Source organism: Chaetodon auriga, chromosome 19 (assembly GCF_051107435.1).
Source record: "Chaetodon auriga isolate fChaAug3 chromosome 19, fChaAug3.hap1, whole genome shotgun sequence".
Classification (NCBI taxonomy): Eukaryota; Metazoa; Chordata; class Actinopteri; order Chaetodontiformes; family Chaetodontidae; genus Chaetodon; species Chaetodon auriga.
Genome location: NC_135092.1, coordinates 21271130 through 21296685, shown reverse-complemented (window position 1 = coordinate 21296685; position 25556 = coordinate 21271130). Strand labels below are relative to the sequence as shown.

The 25556-nt window shown below is 46.6% G+C and overlaps 1 protein-coding gene across 1 annotated transcript in view; it reads left to right on the top strand.

The window, feature by feature from the left end:
* Positions 1-697: 697 nt before the first annotated feature.
* The window catches only part of LOC143338137 (zinc finger SWIM domain-containing protein 6-like), a 38554-nt gene continuing 13695 nt past the window's right edge, over positions 698-25556 (top strand). The window contains exons 1-4 of the mRNA XM_076758319.1: positions 698-1222; positions 22231-22587; positions 24405-24553; positions 24639-24789. Coding sequence (XP_076614434.1) covers positions 796-1222; positions 22231-22587; positions 24405-24553; positions 24639-24789 — 1084 coding nt within the window. The 5' untranslated portion in view covers positions 698-795. The remainder of the gene's footprint in view (positions 1223-22230; positions 22588-24404; positions 24554-24638; positions 24790-25556) is intronic.

Genomic DNA, 25556 nt, shown 5'->3' with positions numbered 1-25556 from the left:
ATATATTACAACATAAAGCTGAACACTGCCCGGGGTGGAGCCATATGGACAAATAAAATGGTATTATTCCTTTAAGTAAAATAACTCCACTATTGTGTATCATACTGCATTTTTTTCCCTGAAACTTCAAAATCAAAGCTAGTGTTTCGGGTGTGAGCTACATTTAGCTCCACGCATAAAGTTTAAAGAAGTGAAGTAGTGAAGTAGTAAAGTAGTTCTTTTTCCATCCGGTACTGCGCTTCCCGTAATGAGCTGTGTTTTCTTCAAACGGACCCACATTCCAGCGGACCTTTAAACGTCACAGGGGGCGGTGCTGCGTTCACTGCCCCCTCCCCCCAAACCACGAGGCTCCTGTGTTGACAGGCCAATCACCGCCCATCCTCAGTCCGGCTGCTCTACCTCAACACCGAACAAAGCGGCTCCGTCTCTCCATCTGTGATATCTGTAAACGGCCACCGGCGAGACCACAGCCGAGAAGCGGAGATAGTCCTTGTTACATCTACCCCCTTTCCACTCTGGTCTCAAACGTGACTCACAAAGGATTAGAGGCCGAGTGGGAATTCCGCCCTCCGGTTTGTAGCGTTAGTTAGCGCGGAGCTAGCCGGACAGACCCCGCCTTGTCTTCATTTGTCAACAAAGGGGTTTGACAAGCCGGGAGAAGCCCTGCCCCATGTTTCCATAAAAGGATCATTTGGCCATACACGGCCAACAATCGAGCCGTGGGTAACCTTTTGCCTTCCCATCCCGTTCATATGGTACGTTGACTTCCTCCGTCGCCGTTAAAGCGGAGCTATCATGGCGGAGCGCGTACAGCAGCCCCCAGCCAAGCGGCTCTGCTGTAGACCGGGCTACAGCGCAACATGTAGGCAAGGCCAGCGGGCCGCGGGGACGCCGTGCGGCGGCTCGGCTTCCACCCAGGGCGAATCGAGCAAAACCCAGAACCCGGAATCTCTCCTGGACATCGCGGCGAGGAAAGTCGCGGAGAAGTGGCCGTTTCAAAGGGTAGAGGAGCGTTTCGAGCGGATCCCGGAGCCCGTTCAGAGACGGATCGTGTACTGGTCTTTCCCGAGGAGCGAGCGGGAGATCTGCATGTACTCGTCGTTCAACACCGGCGGGGAGGAGATCGGAAGTAGCGGGGAGAGCAGCGACGAGACGCGGCTGCCGTTCCGACGGGGCATCGCTCTGCTGGAGAGCGGCTGCGTGGACAACGTACTGCAAGTCGGTGAGTGCTGTGATGGGACCGGGGACACCGGGGACAAACACAGTCATATCTGTCCACGAATAACCCAGAAAACAACGACACGACCTGTTTTTAATGATTCCGTGAGTGTGCGGTGATGAAAGTGACAGGGTTCGACAACAAAAGGTGAAGCGGTCAGGCGACAGCAGCACCGAGAGCCGACAATGGGGCTTTAAACCTGCATGAATGGGAATGTGTGACTGGGGCATTTAAATCCTGTTTGGCTCGGGGCAGTTTGAGTGTGAAATGAAGGGTACAAAGCCTCAAAACCCACCAATTGCGTTTAAAATCAAGCTGTGGCTTTAACAAAGAGGAATTCCCACATTTCCACATCTCAGCGCCACCAGACCTCACGGAGAAACTTTGACAGAATCAGGATAAATCACCATTTCTGCTGCTGCGTTCAGCCGTAATACATTAAGCTAATGTGAAACTCAATTTCTTGTCACAGAAGATTTTTGGAGCTGCTTTGGGGTCAGGTCATGGCACTGGCAGACTACCGTAGCTCCACAAAGCGCCCTAAAGTGCTTCATATGTCTTTAATCCTCTTAGTATATCGAATTAATTGATCTGATGTGACGTAGAAAAGTATAAAACCTCATTTTTCCTGTTTAATGTCATAATTTCTTGCTACATTCCTCACACTTTTGCCATTGAGACGCCGCTGAAAACACAGCCGGGCCTTTTGAAATCAGTTTTAAACGATTGCATAAATCTATTGAGTAATAAGGGAAGTGCTCAGTGTTGGGCTGGGTCTCAACTGACACACATTGCATTTGAATGAGTTGTTCTCACAGTTGAGATGTGGTTGGATAATAATTTCATTGTGTCTTTGTCAGCTTAGATTGATCAGCAGAAATTTTAAGTGAGGAGAAGCTGATAAACCACCGAGCCACAAAACAGGCTCACATTATTATTGTTTTACAGAGAGAGAGAGGTGCATGGAGAGATATCGAGTGTACCGGCTGTGTGTTACTGAGTGCAGAATAATTACAGGAATTCATGTGCTCTCTTTCCAAATGGCAAAAATGAGAGTGCGGTGCTCGTTTCTAAGCCACTGAAAGGCGATGTGAAACAGGAACAGGCACATGTGCTGAGCTGACAGCTGTTTGTGCATCACCACTTTGAACCAGTGACCCAATAATGTTTGATTTACGTCACGCAGTCGTAATTTTCTTACCATTTTTACGTGCTCAGAGCGTGGCCCTCTTTGAGATTTTAATTACCCGGCACACATATCGAATGCCCGGCATTCCTATTGTGAGTTTGGCACTTTGTTCCCATTTTCATGTTCATTTGCGTCTTTCAAGCTTCCCGTCTCTTCCAAAGGAAGGCAAACAAAAGCATCTTTTCACTCCCTTGTTAAGTAGAAGAGATTTGGAAGGAGGAAGCGTATTGAGCGCAGCCATTCCTCTAAAAGGGCCGTGATTCACACCAGTCCACAGCCAATTGGTTCAGGTTTGTGTCTTTTTGTGCGTCCGATGGAAAAGAAGCCGGCAGAGCTCTCTGGCTGCGAGGGAAGCAGACGCGGCGTTGGGTTGAGGATGGCTCACTTTAATGAAGACGGTCTTCAGTTTACAGCCTTTATCACCGCGTGGTCAGCCCGGAGTCTTTGATTGCGTTGCAGCGTCTGTCACCCTGAGTTCACCACACTCGGGACACCTTCTCAGGGAGCACGGAGGGCCGTAATCCCATTACTCTGCATGGTTAATTTGAATTGTAATACAATCTGAACACTTGAGTTTCTGCATGACTCGTCCCTCTTCCCCCACTTTTAAGTGCAGGAGGTTCACGTGGGCTTTGTGAAGGGCCACAGGGAATACAGCCTCACAACACACACCAGCCTCTGTCCTGCCAAGACCAGAGGCCCAGATATTCCCAGATATTGGGAAATGTTTCTGCGGGGAAGAAACGGAATCTGGGCTGTTATGCCACAGAGCGAGGGGGCTCGATCTGCATGCTTACAAAGAGGAATAACAGTAGTGCTCTCACACACACACGCACACACACACACACAGGGAGGGTTTCTTTCTTGGCTGATTGCACCCCAGCTTGGAATTTGCTGGGAAAATAGAGCCAAGAAGTGATAAATAAAAGATGTAATCTCCCCATGTGTGGGCTGCACCAGAGGAGGGAGGTTTTCTCGCAGCAGACCTTGAGGAAATGAATTGGCACACATTTGCTGTGGACCCTCGTACTCCACAACAAACCCTCACTGTTAATCAGCGCAAAGATAAAGGAAGCCATTTTTTCTCACAAGAGCAAATACTGCAGCTTCTCGGGGGCTACTTTATTCCCCTGGTTGTAGCTAATATCATAGTTGATGGTGAGGTTTTGAGCTGTGAGGTGGACGACCGGGGCCAAAGAAACAAGTGAAGTGTACCGCTGCTCCAAATGCACTCTAGACCGGCCGTTCAATACCCAACAGTACTAAGAGCTGAAGTGATTAGTCGATAAGGCTGCTGTTTTGACAAGCGCTCAGTCATTCAGGCTGTTTCGGAAGCAGTAATTTGATGGTCCCACCCACTCAGATGTGAGAATTTCCCCTTTTCCTTCTCATACATTCTAATAAATTGCATATTTTTAAGTTCTGGGCCAAACAGCCGATCAAGAGGATAAACCTCAGATTAATTGATAGTGAAAATAAATAAATGAAATCCTGTTTGCATGCATCAACCCGAAAATCAACAATTAAAGATATGGAAAAAATGCAAATGCAGATTTTGCACTTTGACCACTTCCTGCAGTTCAGATTATTTCTTCAGAGCTGCTCATTAATTGTTGCTGTGCTTGTGTTCAGTGATCTAATTGCCTTAAAAACATTTAATTGAGTTTCTAATTGAAAGAGGAAAGTCAAAGTCACGGCCCCTGCACATTAAAGACCTTCACTGATTAATCTGCTGTTTTTTTTAATGTATTTGCAATCAATTTTAAGAGTGCAAGCAGTAAAATATTTTTAGTAATTACAACATGAGGCTGGGTGAAGTGCTGCTGGGTGCAGCATAAGCACACAAGTTGCATACGTTCAAAGTCACAATGTCAGTATTTTACAGGGTCCAAAACAAAGCAGAGGTTCAGTAAACGGAGCGCAGACAGACGGTCTCTTATTGACGATTCAACATCCTCCATTATCTTTTTAAGCTGACGGAGGAAGACGAGCTCCTCTGGTGTGAAGTCATTTCGCAGTGAGGTTCACGTCGAGAAGCAGCTGAGAACATGAAAGCCTTTTGTCTAATCCAGTTTGCACTCGGGGTCAGAAAGCAGAAATGCATCCTGTGTGCAGAAACATTAGCTTTCTGCAAAGATTTCTGGATGTATTACGAAGAAAAAAAAATCAAATAACAGTGAAGCAAAAAGGGAAAAGAGCTGCAAGCCACTAAAACAGAACATCTTAGACACAGTTTGTGAGGAAATGCCCAGCTTTGATCACCACAAACAAAGCAAGATTTTCCCAAAGTGATACCAACTATTTCAAGTAGATTTCCTCTGAAGCAGCTGAACAAAGCCTGAAGCTGAAACGTTCCTCAGTCTCAGCGGCTTCGTCGGCGCAAGGTGTCATTTATCACTTTTAATAACATCTGTTTGTGATTCAGAGCAGGTTTCAGGAACACACAAAAGCAGTTTGTCTACAGATGAAAAGATCATCGGTAATTGTGCTGCAATACAAGTTACACGAGTCTGCAGCAACACCAACATGCCGATCTAAAGCAGCTGAAACGTTTACAATGGCAGCCATCTTAGTTTAGCTTGTTAGCATGCTAACATTTACATTCTCAAAGCACTAAACACAAAGTGCAGCAGAGGCCGGTGGAAAGGTATGAAAAAGGTTAAAATGTATGTGTGCACGCAAACGTCCGAATCAGCTGGGCTTTACTCTGCCAGCGCCCTAAAACAAAGTCTGAAGGACCGTACGAGTCCACAGCAACACTAGAGGCTCCGTGTGTTCCTGATGGTGGCGCTAGAGAGAACAGTAAGGGGACCACCAACCCTTTTACAGCTCGTCCTGAGGGACACGTGGATGTCTGAACCAAACGTCACAGCAGTCCATCCAACAGCTGTTCACTCAAAACCACAAATGTCGACCTCATGGTGGCGCTGCAAGGAAAGTCAGAGGATCCCTGAAATCACTGGGGAACATGAACGTCTCGTGGCAATTCATGAAATAGATGTTGAGATATTTAACATAACATAGACCAAAGTGGTGAACCACTGACTGACAGATCACGTCCCAACAGCCTCGCTGCTGAAATGACTGAAAACACGTCATGATGGCACTTCCTGGATGCTCTCATTAGGACAAGATTCCAATATTGTGGTCAGTTTAAGAGGCCTAAAAAGGTGAAACAGGAAGTGAAAGCTGGTGGCTGCCTCTCAGACTCTGACGGCGTAAACACGGCGTGGACGTGAAGCAGCTCGCCTCAGTCGTGTTGAGGTGCAGCTCCGAGCTGAAGTATAGGCTTCACGCACACGTCAAAGTACGGGCTGCCGTGTTTATGTGTGTCATCTGCACGCGTCAAAACAGCTTCAACACGGGCGGGAAAATAATCGAACATGTAAAGTAACGTACGCCATAAGTGAGCAAACACATGGTTTCTATATGCGGTGGGAAAACATATGCTGTAATATGTTTGTCACCTGCGTCACCTGGTGGTTAGGTGACGTTGGAGTTCGTACCTGTGCACCCTTCAGAGGCCCTGCTCTCCTCCGGTGACCTCTTGTTGATGTGCTTCCACCTGCAGGATCAGGTGTATTCTCTCTTTCAGCAGATTGTTTTTGTCCCAAAAGTCCAAGCTGACATTCAGTTTGCTTTAGTCCGAACCAAACGTCCCAACTTTCCTTCTGTGGAGGACGAAGAAAACCATCACATACAGGTTACCTTAATGACTGACTGCTCAGTCAGCAGTGCTCTCAGTGATGGTGTTTGGTTTACCTGCTGTCTTTTATTCACCTGAAACAGGTTTTCAGTTGATAATTTGCATGAAAAGTCGTTCTGCTTCTCGGGGTCGTCACGTCCGATTTCCATCGTAACTAAAAGTCCGTAAATCTGCTGAGAAATCATTGAAAGACGACGAAGCAGACGTTTGCACAACCCGACCAATTAAAACTCGCGGTCATCGCTGAGTTTTCATCGACACTGCTGTCATTTTGTACACTGAAGTGCCGAATTTGAGACTGGGCTCTCAGGTCTGTCACAGGCCTGTTGCTTCAAAGCTGGAGGGCCGGCGGGGGGGCGGTCTGCCGTCGCTGCAGTCTGTGGATTCTTGCAGCTCGTCTGTCGAGTCTTGAGCATGTGTGGCTTTCCTCACATTTGGTCATGTGATAGAAGAGGCGGCCCCGTCTGTTTCTGCGCTGAGGGTTTGGGCCCCTCTAAAGGTCACCAGATAACCCGTAAGGGGTCATGAGATGATTAATGATGTATGAGAGAAGAAAAAACTATAAAATATTGGAAAATTTTACGTCTTTTGAAACCCTCTGAGACGTTTAGAGGAGAAATGTCTCGTTGGAAGATTCAGCATCGCAATTCTGTGAGAATTCAGAAGAACGATTTGAGTGTTTTATACTTAATCTGACATCACTTTTGAAGTTAATGTACTTATCTAACAGAGCAACACCACCATTCATTCGTCACCTGCTGAATTTCAGTCCAGTTTTCGCTCTCCTTTAGCTCTGGTTTTGGTCTCAAACAGTAAATATCTGGTCTCAGTCGTGTTTTTAGAGCTTTTCTCTGAAAACAGCTTCCTGCTGACAGCGACGCTCAGCTGAAAGTCACTGTGAAGCTCCATGAAGCCGAGCGGAGCTGCACACTCAGCTGTCGCATTATAATAAAAATATTCATTATAATTTCTTTAAGTAAATCTCTGATGTTGTGACGCAGTAGATCCTTACTGCTAAACTCAGCACACTGTATTTAATTAAGCTTGAGGAAAGCATATCAAATCACAGGCAGTGTTATCGCTCACGCACACGTGCTGATGCATCCGTGAAGCCTCAGGCCTCTTGTATACACTGATTACTGGCGGCGAGCTCCCTCATCTGCAATTTTATGAAGAATCAATGAATCGGCGCACACTTATTGAATGATGCAAAGCTTTGTAAGTATGCATGTACACACACACACACACACTCAGGCTTGCGGGTTGTTGATCAGCATTAATGGTGTATGCATCGCGCCTCAATATGCTTCTGCCATGCAAGATCAATTTTTATCGGAGCTACATCGGGCGCACGCTTTGAGACAAACGCTCAGCTGGATTTCACAGAAAAGCTGCCGTTTTGAAAAATGGTTTCACACAACAGTGACCACGCTCCAATGAAACGAGGAGGCGGGAGGTGTTAATGTGCTACAGCCGAGCCACTCTCAGCTCTTCTGTTGGTGCTGGTTGAAGTCTTGGAGTTCTGCCCAGGTATTTTCCAGGTCAGTGTCAAACACCACGAGGAATGTCGCTCAGTTTTTCATTTCTGCTTCCACAGGGAAGAAGAAACCAGCACACAGATGTACGAGCACGCGCACACACACACACACACACACACACACAGGGTCACGCTCTGGATTAACTCATGTTGTTTGAAACACATTTAATTTTTTAATCGGGGTGAAACCTTTAAAGGAAACGTTTTTTTTAATCAACAAATGCCACAAAAAGTGGCATCTTTCAAATGTTTGACTTCTACCTCACTGTGGCTCTCAGCTCAAAGTCCACAGCTTCAAACCTCCTGAATCAGCTCACTCTAAGGTTTATCAAGCGTGACTCAAACAGGAGGAAACGGTGCTTTTGTCAGGGACTACTTTCTGCGGCGGATTAATCCTCATTTGGTGTTCGGGAGTGATAATAAACTTCAGTGGGTGAGTTCATGGTGGTGAAGGAACAGGTTTCCAGCTGTTTTTGGCCCCGAGGAATCAATCATCGAAACCTCAGTAGGACGAATTTCTTGTCCTTTTTTGTCTTTTCGCTGGATCAGGTATAAAACTGAAGATCGCCGACCTCGTCCTTTAAGGCCTTGCTTGGTTAGCACTCTTCCCACATCCGACCACGTCTCCCTGATCTGTATTCCTCTGCCGTATTCCTTCATCATTAACCTTCAACTGGAGGGAGAGGAGAGGCGGCGGAGCAGAGAGGCAGATGGAGGAGGGGAGTAACTGGTTTACCTCCATCTGCCCTCAATCAGCTCCATTTATCCCATTTTGTCCTCGTCTCACTCGTCTTATTTCTCCTCAGACGCCACATAATGCTGATAGAAACAACTAGTGTGGAGGCACCTCGGGCTGCAACTCAGTATTGATCCCAGGTTTCATTAGTGTGACCGTCATTCTATTGATTAATTCCATAAAATGTTAGAAAATCTGCCGTAAACCTCCTGCTGCTGCTCAGTGTAACCCGGTTCAGGTTTACTGTCATGATGAAGAGTAAACAAAGCAAAGCCTCGTTATCTCTACCTCGTGTCGGGGAGTGATTTGATTAATGAGTTATGAAAACAGTTGCTGATTATTTTTTTTTATAGATCAACTAATTGATCAAGTGCCTCTAAAATGGTGAAGGGGTCTTTTCTTGGGGGCGTCTGGGGAGTTGTATTGAGCCACGCGCCGTCTCGGCTGGTCACAGCCTGCCGCTGCCCTCGTCTCGTGGGGCCCCTGGGCCTCGTGTGGGGGGCCTCCACACCTCGGCTGTCTCCTGCAGACGGGCCACTTTGGTCCATAGCAGGTGAATTACGTTGAGCGTTTCAAACATATTAGCGCCAAACTGCCTGTTCTTGATCTTCACATGGTCGTGAATTAAAGGCGGGAGCGTCAGTGTTTGTTGAGGGTTCAGAGCGAAGGAGAAGCCCGAGCTCGGTCTCTGCGGAGCAGGCGGCTTACCGCTTCGAGCCAGAGTGTAAATCAGACGCTGCTTATGAGCAATGCTTACCTTTTAATGGGAACTTAAAGGTGTCATCCATCAGGGGCCGTTACCTCAGCTCACAGCCGGAGCATGCTTAATGAAGACTGATGGCCCTCCTCTACTTTACTCTCCTCAGACAACGGAAACGCAGCAACTCAAATTAAACTTGAAATCCCTTTAAGAAATAATAACAATAGCAGCAGTTTTAACCTCCTTTGAAAAGTGGAAAGCGGTGCACAGCAGCAGTATTCAATCAAACAGATTTCATCCCATCAGAAACTCAAAGTTGACGTCAAACACCTCGGCCTCCTGCACGTGAACCTGCTCTGCCAGATAACACTGCTGCCATCTGCTCCCAGGATCTATGTGCCCGAGCTTGTTAAAGCCCAGGGAGGGAAATCATCATAGTGTTTGCTTAGCCAAATTCACCAGGAGCTCAGACTGTGTGCCGCGTAATGTGAACACATCGACCAAACCGACGCATGCAGATTTCCCCCTTTAATGTTGTCACGGGACCTGCATCCATTCACTTCCTGCCCTCTGCCTCAGCTCCTCGCGTGGGGATCTCCTGTCTGCTCTCAGTTTATCATTCTGCCTTTTTGCATGCTCCACCTTCGCTCTGGCGTCTGTATCTGTAAAAACAAGCAAATGATGTCGTTCTCCTGGTCCGGTTGTCCCCGGGGGCCTCTCCCCGACCCTCGCCGTGGCTCCCTGACTCATGAACTTGTGCCTTGAAGCTTCAACAGTGATGGCGTGTTAAAGTTTAGACAAGCAAAACCAGGTGTTCAGGTGCCTCCTCAATCTGTTTGATCATGATTTCATTGTCTCAACACTTCCAGGCAAACTGATGTCTTCGTTGGTCTTTGTTGCCACAAGCGAAACCGTCCTCAGTTTACTCACGACTTATAATTTCATCAGCGATAGAAAATTCTGAGATCAATCAGAGACTGTTTTGATAATCGATGAAGCGTTTACGTCACCTTTCAAGCTCATGTTGGTTGATCACCATCATGGTCGTATTAGTTTATGTGATGACCACAAGTTTTACTTGGTTGCAGGATGAAAAATCCAATTTTTTCGTCATTTTATCAGGCGGCTCTAAATACTACAATACCCATGAGCCTTGTCTGCTGTCGGTCACAGTGTGTAAACTCAAAAGGCCTCGCTGTTGAGCAGAATTCTAAGCTGTGATTGGATGTTTCTCACAGAAAAGTTAATGTCTTCTTCTTCTTCTTCTCTGCTGTCTTTACACGCACACGCTTGTGTCTTTAATACTCATCAAAAAAAAACAAAAAACTGGTGTTTTGTAACACAGCTGTTCGTCTTTTGAGGTGGTCCGCTGATCAAAGCGTCAGAGATGCTTCGGCTGAGCGTCAGGTAACATCCTCTGTGGGAAAATGACTTCCTGAACCAGCGACGTCCCGTGTGATTGCTTTCACTTTTAGACCTCGCTGCCCTTTAAATGCCCTCGTCCTCTAAACGTACGCCTGCTGTTGATAACACAGGCCTTCTATCGATACGTGAAGCCTCAGGTCTGACTTCAGATGACCCGCTGACGTCTTCAGGGGGTCTTTTCTCAGACTTTCCTCCCACCAGAGCCACAGAAGACTTGATAAAAGTGTTTTCACAGGTGGAAATTTTTCTCCAGGTGCAGCAAACTGACCTTTATGTATTTAAATCAGCGGACGGCCCCTTTAATGGAGAAAATAATCTGCAGAGGATTCTGTTAAATAGCACATAATCACGTATGATTCAGCTTGACTCTTTGTTGCTTTCGAAAACCAGTACGGTAACTCCACAAGACTCTCTCTCACACACACACACACACACACACACACACACACACACACCTCAGGGATGACACAAGCTACCACAAGCCCTGCGAACCCATCCGGTATGTTTCCGCACAAACGGGGTATGCCTGGCATGCAGCTACAGGTTGACTCATTGTTTTCATCTGTTCATTATGACTAAAGTCAGTCCGTGTGATTGAAACGGGATTTCCCTGAAAAGCATGTCGACGGGGCTTTAACGCAGTCTGGTGAACGTGATGCTGAGAGGACGGAGGCAGCTTCAACCCGTCATTCAAACCAGGAGTTATCAGTCAAATGTGCTTAAAGTCAAAGCACTTTGACTGACGAATGATATGTTAGAGCAGCATTTCACTGCTGGAGCTGCTGCAGGTGGAGCCCAGCGGGGGGTCGGGCCCCTCCGAAGGGTCACCTGATAAACCTGACGGGTGCTGATACACAAATTTGTGTAAATGCGAGAGGATTAATATCAGTAAGTTTGAGCTGCCTGCTGGTAGAATCACGATCATCCCTCTGCTTCGTACGTGTGAAGTGCTCAGCCGCTGCGAGGCGACACGGCCAATCACATGGCAGCTGAGCAGGAAGGCAGCTCCAGCTGGTGAATGAGATGCAGCGACGAGCGAGGCTGGTTGGCAGGGACAGACCGAAAACGTGAGGCAACAGAAGCCAGAATGAATGCGTGCAGAGCAGACTGATGAGCAGTCGAACCAGGATTGAGAAAGACTTCAGTCGTTTGTCTTCCGTCCATTTGTTGACTCACAGACTTTCTCTCCCCACAAACATTGAGCAACCTGAACAGACAGGAGGCTGAGGGCTTGTATCTCTGCTTTGATGCGCTGCTGTGATACGGTGTGACCTGCATCCTGTTTTGACAGCGACCCCCCCACCCCACCCCCACCCCCACCCCCCTGTGACGCTGTAGGAAAGTATTCCTTCCTCTTACAGGCACGCCGTTATGACGTTACGCTGACAGTTAAACGGCTGCTCTCAGTCGGCTGCAGACAAAGACAAGCCCTGATAATGTTGCTGGGCTAGTTGTTCCACACACACACACACACACACACACACACAGCAGAGACATGCACACTTGTTTTGATGGTGATTTGACAAAAGCCAAAACTTGTTGTAACCATACCTGAAGCTCGTCAGAGCAGCAAGTCCTTAAGCAGAGCAAACAGGCCTATTGACAGTAAGCTGGTCCTGATTCCAGCGATCAGACGATTAATCTGTGAGAGGATCAAAGGAAATTAGTCACTCGCTGTTTGATGAAGTCAGTTTTTAAGCACAGAAGCTGAATGTTTGATGGTTCCAGCCTGTCAGATGTAAGATTTGTCATGTTTCTTGGTTGGGTAAATGTGGTCTTTTCCTAAAACTGGACTGTTGTACTGATTTTTCCCTCAAGAGGTAGAACAACCAGAATGCACTGGGCCGCACCGGATCGCTAAACGCTCCGCTGGCGGGTGACGTCCTGGGAATTGGGCGTTTTTCGTTTTGGCTTGTCCGGTTTCAGGCAGCGACGGCCTGGTCACAAACTTTCTCATATTACAGTTAAACATTAGACTAAAGTTTCTGAAAACATTGGAGGCGAGAAAAAGGCGGATCAGACGTGTTCGAGGAGGCGACATTACAGAAATGCGGAAGTACAATCTGCAGTTCAGGAAACACGGAGGGAAGTTTAACATGAGAGATGGCTGCAGTGCGATGACCCAGAGCTGCTCGAAGCGTGTTCCTGCAGGGGTTTGGACTGTCAGTCAGACTAAACACGACCTTTATAAAGCCACCTTGCGCCCAGCGATCACGTCATTTCCTTTTCCCGGTGATAATTGGATGAGAATGAACAGAATCGTTTTAGCCTGGTAATAACACGAAGAACAAAACCAGATCTTAATAATTCAGCGAAATGCACCGAGCTTGAGGGAAGTGTAATCTTTTGGTTCTCGCTTTCTGACATCTCTGCTCTCACTTGTATTTATATATATGTATGTATGCAAACGCAGTGTGAGAACGTGAAGATATGAAAATACACTTACTGGAAAAGGTTGGCTCGGTCGTGTCTGTTTGGGTTTTAATACCACAGCTGCTGTTAAGTCATTTCCAGCGTTCAGACGTCGTGTGGAGCTTCAGCTGGAAGCTCACTGAGCTTCTTTGGGTTATGAAGCTACAGACGTTTCTCACATTTAAGAAACAGTGAAAACACACATCGAAGCGCTCGTTTTTGTCCTGGGTTTGAGTCAGAATTTGCAGGCTCTCATGTCACCCACACAGGCTGCTTTTCACCTCAAGGAAGCAACTGCTGTCGGTTCAGAGGTCAAAGGTCACACTGGTGCTCATAAAGAGGAGCTCTTGTTGTCTTGCGCTGCAGTCCGCAGCAGGTGTGTTTATGTGTGTGTGTGTTTGGACAGATGCAGAATCGCAGACTTTGCTCGTGCCCTGCAGGTTTTCCCTCTGACTCGTTTTGTGTTTTGGTCGTTTCGTGTCACAGTTCACATTTTATGGCCTGACGAGATGAAGCATACAACGCTCCTTTGTGGCGGACGCACATTTCAACCTGCAGTAATGAACATGTTAGCAAACAGCTGCTTATTTATTTACACGTCCGGCAGTTACGGAGCAACCTGATGAATTTAAGGATTAACCCTGTTTTATGTTCACCTGCTAGCTCGAACTTTGTCTGCTGTTTGCTGCTGAGCATGTAGTGTACTGAGGGGTTTTTTTAGAGAGCGACACGCTGAGAGTGAACCAAAACAGTGACGTTGTGGCCTTAAAGCTCCTCAGAGGGCTGAAACTGACTGCAGAGCTCTGCAAAGCCGAGGGCAGCCACAGACACCGTCCACATTATCATACAGACACTGCCATAATAAAAATACCTGTTACAGCGGCTTTAAGATCGTCGCCCACTCTGGACAGCGGATGCTAAACATTAGAGTGTTGAGGTCTCTTTCTGTTGTGTAGTTATCATAACAGTTGCAAGCAGAGACGAAATGTGCATTTATGGACGCTGATGTCTCAGATATGTGAGTCTCCTGCTGGTGAAAATGTGTGAACCCAAACCTGTCGGTGCAGAGAGGCTGCAGTCTCAGGAGACGGCCAGTGATCCAGTGGAGGGAAATGGCGACATTAAGGGCAAAACCAAATGCAGAAACAGCTGGAGTTGCACCACAACGACGTCTAGACCCGGCGTCTCCGAACGCCGTTTGTTCCCACAGAGTTCTGGCGCTCTGAACGTTCTCCTCCCAGCAGCGCCGATGTGCTGCCTGAGTTTTTCCTCTTTTCATTTTCGTTTCTTCCTTTAACTTTCTGGTTATTTTTGTCAGCATTTTCGCTGATGCGATCAAAGACGTGATGTAAATAATTTAAGAGGATTGAGCATACTTTCCGTTTTTTATTCAGCTTCCAGAGGTATCAAAAGCACCATTTAATCCTCAATTAATCCCTATTTTGTAGCTATTTAAAGGAATATTTTCAACATTCTGGACTTCCAAGAAAACAGTGCAGCAATAAAACGGTAACAGAGCAGGGCCAGGCTAGCTGTTTCCCCCTTTTTCCAGCCTTTAAGCTAAGCTAAGCTAACTGTCTTCCAGTTTCATCTTCATACAATGTAAACACAGCAGAGTGGTATCGATCCTTTCTTTGGACTACAGCCGTGATTCAGAGAATATTGTCATCAATAGCAAACGCCTCTCTCACGCTGGACAACAGCACTGAATAAACTCCAGTCAGATCAGCACGTAAGCGAACGGTAAAAGCTTTTATTTGATTTTATTTATGTCTTTGTGGGATTCCTGTGCTCATTAGCAGCAGCAGCAGCGCAGCGCCGCGAGGATCTCTGAGGACGCTGAGCCGAATCTCAGGAGTGGGAACAAATGCATTTGGTGAGGAGAGGCACTGGCTGGCCCGCTGATGGTCCTCAGAGGCTAAACAAATGACTTTGAGCGAGCACGTCAGGAGCAGACAGCACTCAAACAAATGCTTCTAAATGGGAAAAGACGGTGGAAAATCCTCTTCTGTCCCTTTAGAACGTGAACGTGAAACCTCCGATGGCCGTTATTTGTCTTAGCAAAGACGCGCTGACGTCAAAACGCTGGTGGGATCGCACGTTTGTCTGACCGTCATCCTCCGTGGAGGAGCAGCTTCTGTCAGGGGGCCGAATGTGAACCGTGTTTTTCTAAAACTAGAGTCACTCCGTCATCAACGTGCAGCGTTTACTCGAACACACACGAGGTCATTTTCAGCTTTAGAAGTACCTTCACTTTCTAACTTTAAGTACATTTCGCTGATCACAGTTACTTGTACTTGAGTAGTATTTTCCATGCAGGACTTTGTCTTGTAATGCAGTACTTTCACAGTGTGGTTTACTGAAGTACAGGCTCTGAATACTTCCTCCACCCCTGGCTGTGAGAACAAGACGGGGCCTGTGCCTGAGCTCTGCGGTGTGTTCGTCCGTGTGTCCACACAGCCAAGTCTCATGTATGTTCTGTATCTGTTTGTTTCGACAGTCCGTTAAAGCCTCGGCTGAATTATCGAGGGTAATTTCCCCAGGGGCCCCAGAACTCCAGGGGCCCCAGAACTCTACAGGCTCAACGTGTGTCAGCTGGTCTGTGCTCGTTTGTGCAGACTCATGATAAAAGTCTGTAGTATATATTGTGTACATGCAGGATGTGATGGCACACCGTCCTCGATAAACACAGGGCTGATAAAATAACGGCTGTCTGTGAGACGCAGTGCAGATTAAACAAAAACTGAACACTAAAACCTGCACGAAGGACGCAGGATTGTTATATTAGACTGCATTGGTTTATGTAGGTGTTCCTAATAAACTGTAAATCTTCCTGTTTTTGCGAATGTTAACACCTGACCTTCACCTGGAAGCTTTTTAAATACATCTTCTCCAGCAATTTGTAGAATTCGCCAACTTTAAACTGCTTCTCACATGCTCACAGCCGTCTTCAAGCAGCATTAAAGAGTCCTCACTAAATCAGCGATGGAATAAAGAACAATTTATTCACATTTAAAGCATTTTAATCCATGTTGAATGTACTTTTGATGCTACAAAGGGGACAGCTGCAGGAAGTTTCATTTACAGTACAAACATTGTTTTACAGACTTGCATGGAGCTTCAACGATTAATCGATCGGTCGGTTTCAGCTTTTCAAATGTGATTACTTTCCTGTGATGGTAAACTGATTATATTTGGGTTTTGGTCAGACAAAACATTTGAAGACGTCACATTGGGGCTATGAGACATTATGGGCATTTTTCACTATTTTTGGACATTTTATAGACCAAACAATTAATCGCATAAACCAGGAAATCAACAGCAGATCAACCAATAATAAAGTTCAGTGCTTAATAATTCAGTGAATGGCATCATGATTGTGATTTACAGCTCGCACAAACTCAGTTTCCACTTTGCCTCACGTGACGCTTGCCTTCACAATCCACAAATCACATTACATGCGAGCATTAGCGAGTGCAGCATCTCTGAGTGCTTTGATAGTTGTTTTAGTAATTGATTCGCGTGCGGCCATCACTGTCTGCTCTGATAAAAACCACTGAGAGGTCCTCGCTCGCTCGCTGGCAGCCATTCTTTTAGTGCAGTGGCTCTTTTCAAAGAGTTTCCAGTTTCCTCCCGGCGCTCTCCGCAGACCAGACAACCCTCATTGGAGCCAGAATGGCAGCAATTAGACACAAATTTCAGCTGAGGTCCCGTTTTTATTGGACGGTGAAATGGACACCATGAAACAGCAGCTTCGGCGGCGTTCGCTGGAGGAGTCGTTTTCTTGTCTGAGTGACGAGACCCTCTTGTTTTTCTGACAGAGTTGAGGAATTTCAGTGGGCTTGGTGGAGGGCGACTCCTTCCTCCTTGTAGTATTTCAGTGCAGTTTGCTATTTCTAGAGCTGCGTTTCAAAAGCAGAAGGAAGAAGCAGATAAGTGGCTGAATTATTAGTTCAGATGGTGACAGATTTATGGTCACCGGTGTGTGTCAGCGAAGAGGGCATCGATTAGCATGTTCATACCGTAATGAGCTGTTGGCGATTACTTAAGAGGGTCACAGATTGACCCAGTTAACTCAAATCCTCATTGACCTCATTTTGAGCTCGCATGGAGGTGCATCCTCCAGCTCTTACAACACACACACACACACACACACACACACACACACACACACACACACACTTCAACCCCACTTTCCCTCAACATGTTACCTTGTTAGCTTCTGGCTCTCGTACTCAGTTGACCTGGCGCTAAGCTCCGGCCCCCCCTCAGTTTACAGCATTAACGGTGCCAGATTTTCTACTCAAAAGTCAGTTTAATTTGAAAGCAAATTAAAACAGAAGTAAATAAAAGAAAGCTTCTCGTTTCTAGTCTACAGCCAATGATTTTTGCAGGCTGAAGCAGCAACTGTTACAGTGTTAGCTAGCTAGTTAGCTAACACCATGAGTTGTTTGAAAAAGGCCATCTTCAGTTAACTTTTTTATATTTCTAGCTGACTTTTTTTAAAAAAAAACAGGGAACCCCTTTGAAGTGTTTTTATAGTACTGTGTAGTTTAAACTTCCTCTTCTTTTAATAAAGATCAGAGCGGAGCTGCTAACGTTAGCCCTGATGACGCAGCATCTTGGCCTTGAACGTAAAGCAGGGTTAGGTGCTACTGCAGACAGTAAGCTAGTTAGCCTGGCTTGCTAATGTTTGCAGCTTCCATTAAAGCAGATAATCACACAGATACAGAATATTTCTCTTATTACAGCCTCGTGGATGAATCCAAAGCTTGACAGGCTTGCTGTTGGTTGCTAATTGTTAGCAGCTGGTTACCTGGCTATCCTCTTTACTGAGTCTTTACATAATCAGTATTAGCTGCCCTGGTGATGGAAGATCCAATCAGTGTTCAGAAATATGTTTCAGCCTGACTCGTGTCTCTTTTGATGGTGCCAATGTCAGGATCACAGGAAACCATTAGCATCAGCAGCTACACCATAAACCTGTGTAAGTGTGATGGGAAGCTGATCTGAAACCAGTCATTAAGGACAGATGGTAATCAACACATCGTGAGTATTGATTGGTTGTTTACTTCTCCTTCCTGCAGCCACAGAGGTGCATCTGCATCTCCACGGGGGAGAGATTAGGTTCCCCATTGTCATCAAAAGTACACACACAATACACACAGTACACCTTGGCTGAGAAGCTCTCACTTACGCCTGATTGGCCAGCTTTGGAGGCTGAGCTGCCTGAATGGCTGACTGGTGTGTATGCCTGTGGGTAATGGAGTGTGTGGGGGGGAATGGTTGGTCTATCTGGCCTTTGTGTGCTGTTAAATGAAGGATTTGGCCACATAGCTGAGAATGACCCCCTGCAGCCACAGTTTCGGTGGGCGATGCTGAGTACAGCCTCTGGCACGAAGGCCTCATAGGTGGAACTCTGTAGGGAGCTGAGCTACTGCTCTTTCACAGGCTAACGTCCCGGCCTTGTTTTCAACCACTAAATCCCCCCCCACCCCACCCCCCGAATCCTATAGAGACACCTTAAGTCGACGACCTCAGGCTTAATTGGGAGTGAAGTGTTAAACCTCAGTTTCCAGGCGGCAGTGTTCAGGTTATCTGCTGGTCTTCGATAAGTATGAAAACAAACTGCATACAGCAGCTTTAGACGGTGTTAAAAAGTCTTTCATTTGATTTACAAATATCTTAACGGTGGCATAGAGGCTGATTAATCCTTTTTTTTTTTTTTAGTTTAATCCACGTCCTGCCACAGATCTGAGAGTTACTCGAGAAGATCGATACAACTCAGCTGTTTAGCTTAGCTTAGCTTAGCTTAGCACAAAGATCGGATGCAGGTGGAACAGCTAGCCTGGTTCTGTCCAAAGGTAACAGAATCCACCTACCAGCACCTGTAAAGCTCACGAATTAACACATTATATCTAGTTTGTTGTTTCACGGTTGCTGTGTTCTGCACTACTTCCTGCCTGGTCAGCTGTTCGCCCCAGCTTCCTGTCTTTATGCTAAGCTAAGCTAACCGTCCCCTGGGTCCAGCCTCATATTAAACATGAGAGTGATATTCATCTTCTCTAACTCTTGTCAAGAAAGCAAATATTTCCCAAAATGTTCAACTAATTCTGTCATTATTAGAATTACTGTGAAACCGTCCCCGCTGGTTTCCCGTCATGCCTTCACGCTTTGGACGGTATGACTGATGCACAGGCCTGAAACTACTCTGCGTGGACTTTGCTTTAACTCCGAACTACAGGAACCCTGTTTTCACGCCGCGCTGGCAGTGAAGGAGTTAAGTTTGGTTGCCATGCGGCGCACAGAGCTGTATTATGCAAGCTGTGAAGCGCAGACACGGAGAGAGGAAGTGCATTACAGAATGCTGAGCTCAGGGCTTTGGCTCGCCGCCAAGCATACACTCCTGCATGTGCACACACACTCAGCTGAGGGCATACCGATTTTTCCAGCAGCGCAGCGGTCTCCTCCTCCTCCTCCTCCTCGAGTCACTCTCTCTCTTTCTGTTACGTCAGTGGTTCAGCTGTGGGCCAGGCATGACCGGGGCACGGCTGCGTAACGGAGAGCGCCACACTGCTGTGTGTTTGAACGGCAGGATGTGGACTCGGTGGTAAGTGTGATCCAGCGCGTTTGCGTGTCTGCTCAGCAGGAAAAGCAGCACCAAGACGTGACATGTTGTTTTCTTTGTCTCTGCACAAGTTTCGCTCTCTGATACTCTCTCGTCGTCCCACTGACTCTTTTGTTTTTGGTCAGCTCTGTATCACACGGGCCCACCACGCACCAGCAAACACCCACTCTGTTTGCAGTGTTCGGGAGTGATATGTGTCAGCTCTGCGGTGCGTGTCACATGCATGAGAGCGTCTGAGCAGAGTGGAAATCAAATCTCCCCGCTGATGCTCCGGGGTGGATGGCGCTGATATTATTTTGTGCACATATTGAGCTGTTAGTCAGACTTACATAACGTGAACAGATGAACACCACAGTCTGAGTTTGCAGCGTCTTTTCACCGTGCTCACGTGCAGGATTTAGACGCTCCATCTCTGATGTGGACGTGCGGCAGACGCGGCTGCAGATGCTGAAACCGGAGGCCCAGTTGAACCTCTGGTGTCACAAGCAATTAGATACAGGAAATGTTAGCAGCAGCCTTATTTTTGCTTGTGTTTGATAGTCGACAGCTATAGACAGGAAATAAGAGAGGAGGTATGACATTATCAGAGGTCTCCATGTTTGAACTGGGCTCAACTCTACACGTTTAAGCCAGACTTCGTCACTTTTAAAGAAGAAGCAGCTCCTTCATCTCACAAATAAAACGTGTTGTTTTTCTTGAATCCTAAAATTCTTGATTGAAAACACTTAATGGACCTTAATGTCAGCTGAAGTTAGCAGATGTTACCTCTGTGCTGATGATGTTTTAACACATTTGCTCGAGTGTCGGATGAAAGCTTGACGCCGCCCTCGTGTCTGTACGGTGAATATGTAGCTAGCAGCTGATTAGCTTAGCTTAGCATGAAGACTGCAAACAGCTCTTCTGACGGTCACATGAAGCATCTGCACTTCTGAGAAGACAGTTTGAATCTGCTCCCAGACAGGATTTGACTGCTGATGGACCGTTCTCCATTTTCTCCGGTTCTTCTGATAATGTTGTCTGTCGTCCGTCACCGTCTGCCTCACGGTCGGTCATGTGACACCTTTCTCAGTCTGCGTGACAACACGATGCAGGTAGTACTGCTGCTGAGGTCGTATCAGCATCTTTGAATCAGTTAATCTCAAATAAATTCTGATTTAGCCCTCTCACTAAGCGTACAGATACATGTTAAAGTGATGAACACATTAATGCATCAGTAATTAAAATCCAATGATACAATGTTAGTCTGAAATGCGTAATATATCTAAATACAGGACTTTTACTCAACACTTACTTGTTAGAGTATTTTTGCACTGTTACTGCGACTTATGCTGAAGTAAAAGCTGTTAAACTGAATCAGCACAGACACTGATGGAGCTAAATGTACAAACACACATGATAAACTCTGTTTGCATCAGTTCTGCTATTGCTGGAAACCACAAAGTCACATAATCGTCCTGCTTCTCGTCACTACAGAAGAATGTCAGTCATGAAGTGTTTGCTGCACAGTCATCTTCTGCCAACACGAGTCCGTCTGCTCCGCCTCATCTGGTTTGACACAGTATTTACACTCGCCGTGTTCACATGAGCAGCTGCTGCGTGTGTTCGTCATGGGTTTTTGTTCAGTGGAAAGCGTACTTGCCTGGTCATGGGTGGTACATATCCTCCTCTTCAAACCAGAAAGCGTGCAGTTTCCAGTCAGAGACTCCCATACGTAACCTTCAAGAGTTCAAGAGGTGACTTTAAAGTCACATCCACGTTGAAATCAGCTTCCCTGAACACACAGAGACGTTTAGGTTTTAGCCCGTCAGAGGTCGAAGGTTCACCGTTGAACAGCAGCTCTCTGCCTGCGGTGGAGTGACCCCGTCAGTCCGTCAAAGGGTGGAGGTGTTCAGGGTAAGGTAAGCACCGGAGGTGTTGTGGAAGGGAAATGAAAAGGAAATGAGAATATTCGGGTCTTTGCGCTCGCCTCCCTGTTCCTCCACTCATCTCTCACTCTTTCTTTTTCTCTCTCTCTTCTTTTCTTTTTCTTTCTTTCCCGACCACAAGTTAACTTGAACCACATTGCCATCGAGGATCTGACCTGATGTTTTTTAAAGAGGGAAACTTTTACAAAGAACCAGCCAGAAAAAAGATGCAAAGGCAGAAACGGTGTTTATATTCAAGGACCCTTTTTTAGTTTTTTGGCATTTAAAGAGACTATAATCAATATCTGGATATCATGGATCACCCATCGTGATGATCCTACGGAGATTTATCAGCTCTACGGAGCATTTTGGTGACTTTCAGCTCATTGTTTTCGTTTTGATTCACTCTTTCCGCTCTGACAGGGTCATTTTAGGCCTCAGCAAGCGGCTGTTTTCAGGGAAAAACCCCTAAAAACCCACCGAACACAACCTGCTCAGCACCACACAGCAGATGGACACAGTTAGAGACAAACTGGTGGGCGTGTGGGAGATTTTAGAAGCAGATATTTCCCTGAGGAGCTGGTGGAGACCCAAAGCAGAGCTAAAAGAGCCAATGTTCATGGGCAAACTATGACTCCACATTGATGCTAATATTGCTTTTATCTGCTATTTGTATGTATGTGATGACATGTCAGGTCAAAAGTCTGTTGTCGATTCAAATGAAGCCTTTTTAGTTCACGACTGACGGCGAATGTTTTCTGTGTTTTCCTGCAGGGTTCCACCTCAGCGGCACAGTCAGGGAACCCGCCACGACCTCTGAGCCCGAGCTGGTCTGCAACGTGAGCGTCAGCTTCGACCGCTGCAAAATCACAGCGGTAACATGCAGCTGCGGCAACAAGGACATCTTCTACTGCGCCCACGTGGTGGCGCTCTCACTGTACCGAGTACGGAAGCCCGAGCAGGTCAAACTGCGCCTGCCCATCTCAGAGACTCTATTCCAAATGAACAGAGATCAGCTGCAGAAGTTCGTCCAGTACCTGATCACCGTGCACCACACCGAGGTGCTGCCGACGGCGCAGAAGCTGGCCGACGAGATACTGTCCCAGAACTCTGAGATCAACCAGGTTCATGGTGAGTTCAAGGCCTCTGATCAGGGTCGTTACTTTGGATTTCAGTGGAAGAACAGGCTGAACTCCCTGTTTTAACATGCATGCAATACAGGCACCAACAAACAGACACACAGACACACAGACACACACACACACACACACACAGACACACACACACACACACGTCAAAGCAGGTACCTGTGCGAGATTTCCTCCTCTCGCACCGGTGCAGGTCCAGCTGGAAGCTGCCATCCTGGGAGACGACGCAGGAAAAACAAGCTGTTTAGGGAGAACAGGAGGGAAACACTGCAATCACACACATACACACACCTACAGTACGTGCACACACACACACACACACACACACACACACACACACACACACACACACACTCACACACATCCATCAGGCCGAGTTTGACAGCAGGAATATGCATGAAGTGAGGAAAAGTTTGTGAGGAGTTTGTTGTTTTGTGTGTTCATGAACAGAAACATGAAGTTTCACAATGTGAATATCCTGTAATATGAAGATTCAGTGGCCACTTTATTAGGAACACCTGCACAGTCTACTGCAGTCTGATACAACAGCTCAGCCATGAAGTCTTATGATGCCTGTAATTTAAAATTCACTGTACAGAATATTTAAGAAGTACTTAATGGGATTACTCTGGTGGTACTTTGATGTACCTTTTACCACTGCAGTACCAGATATTATACAGTAGTAGTATAATTGTGACATTTCGAGGTGTTTTGTGTCATTTCATCATGACATTAGTGGTACATGAAGGTGAATTCTGGTCGTTGTTGGCAGACTTATAAAATACTTTTTGTGGGTACATGTAGTACAGTAGGTTGTGCTCATTTGTAGTATTTTATGGCACATTCGGTTACTTTTGGATACTTGAATATATTGTAAATGGTAGTATTTTGGGATATGTTTTGTAGTAGCATATGTTCCACTTTGCTGTATCGTGGTAACCTGGAGCACTTTGTGTTACAGTACATGCAGTAATCCTCGTTCACTTTGTGTACATGTACACAGTTTTCTTGCAAAGACAAACAATTCAGCGCCTTAAATCTAATTGTGACTGTAGTTTAGTGAGTGTGTACATGTAAATATTGTGTCTGTCTGAGGGGGATTTGCTTTGCGAGGACCTGGTGTTTGTGTACTCTGCATCAGGTTGTACTTCGGTTGTTTCTCCTCAGTACTCTCATGTATCTCGTGGGTTTAATCCTCGTGTTCAGCGCTGACGTCTTCTTCACTGGTCTAGGCTGGTTATTGCTGCTGATTTTGCAGAGTTTGTGGTATTGATCAGTGTTTAAGCTTAAACCAGCACTGCAGTAATGTAATAATGTAAAAGGTGAACGTTATGCTGAGGTAAGCGCGTCCACGTCTGCTCCTCCCTGAAAACACCGATTTCTATTTAAGGGTCAGCCTGTACCTTTACTCAAGTACATTTCAGCAGGAATCTGCTGCATTTCTTCGATAACTTAAGTTACTTTGCAGATTAAGATTAGAAGAACTTTATTGATACTCTGGGAGGAATAAAAATACATTAAAATTAGCCTTTTTTTACCACCTGCAACATTAAAGCATCAATAGTTATGACCCTCATTTATAATATGCTGAATAATGACTTCAGTAAGATTTTAAATGCAATTAAACTTGTACTTGTAACAGAGTATTTGTACACTGTGCTATTGATACTTTTGCAGTAGTAAACGATCTGAGTACTTCTTCCTCTGCTGAATGTGAACTAATCACTGAAAATCAGCATCGGTTCAGTTCGATGAAGCTCTTGTAATCAGCTGCTGACTGATTTCTTTTGCTCGGCGCAGGAGCTCCGGATCCGACGGCGGGCGCCAGCGTGGACGATGAGAACTGCTGGCATCTGGACGAGGAGCAGGTTCAGGAACAGGTCAAGCTCTTCCTCTCCCAGGGCGGGTACCACGGCGCGGGGAAGCAGCTCAACTTACTGTTCAGCAAGGTAACCGAAGCGTTTCCCACAAACACCAAACACATCGCGCCACTGTACGGCCACGCTTACCCACAATGCACCGCGGTCTCTGCAGGTGAGAGAGATGCTGAAGATGAGGGACTCCAACGGAGCTCGCATGTTGACGCTGATCACAGAGCAGTTCATGGGCGACCCCCGACTGACGCTGTGGAGGCAACAGGGAACAACCATCACGGACAAATACAGGCAGCTGTGGGATGAGCTAGGTACCACACACACACACACACACACACACACACACACACAGATCTGCTTTAAAGGAGTGTGTAACTACACTTTACTACACCGCCGCCGCCGTTTTTTAAATGTTGCCATGGAAATTGTGATGGGCCATTTTCACCATTTTATAGACTTTGCGATTAATTGATTAATCGAGGACGTAATGGGACGATTAATTGATGCTGAAGTTGATTGATGATCGAACGACGACGCTGGCCGTCCCTTTCAGGAACAGAAGCCCGGACCTCTGAAATTCACCTGTTCTGTTTGCTGGTGTTTCACGGGTGCGATGGCGGCGGTGCAGAAGCGTCTTCGCTCTCAGATAAAGATCAAACGGCCGTCTGCGGCTGAAACGTGTTCAGTGAACACAACCCGTTTAAAATGCTTCACAACATGATGCAACATGTAAACAACAGCAGCCTGTAGGCTCCAGCTCTTCTTCTCCACCCTCTTCCTCCTCTGTTGTGTCTCGTGTCTTTGCCCGTAACCCCCCCGCCGCCCCCCGCCGTGCAGATTCTTGCTCTGCATTTCGTCACTCGTGTCTGACATCACTCTGCTCGGCGCTCTGTTTTCCCTCCACGCTGTTGTCCTTGAAGCAGCCCTAACAAAGAGACGGAGGATAAAGCCTCGCTCCTCCTGTCCCCTCCCCCATCCTCAGCCTCCCTCCCCCACTTCCCCCTTCCCTCCTCTCACCTCTCCTCCCTTTTTTTCTCACTTCACTTCCTTTCTTTTCTTCTCCTGCTTCATTTTGTCA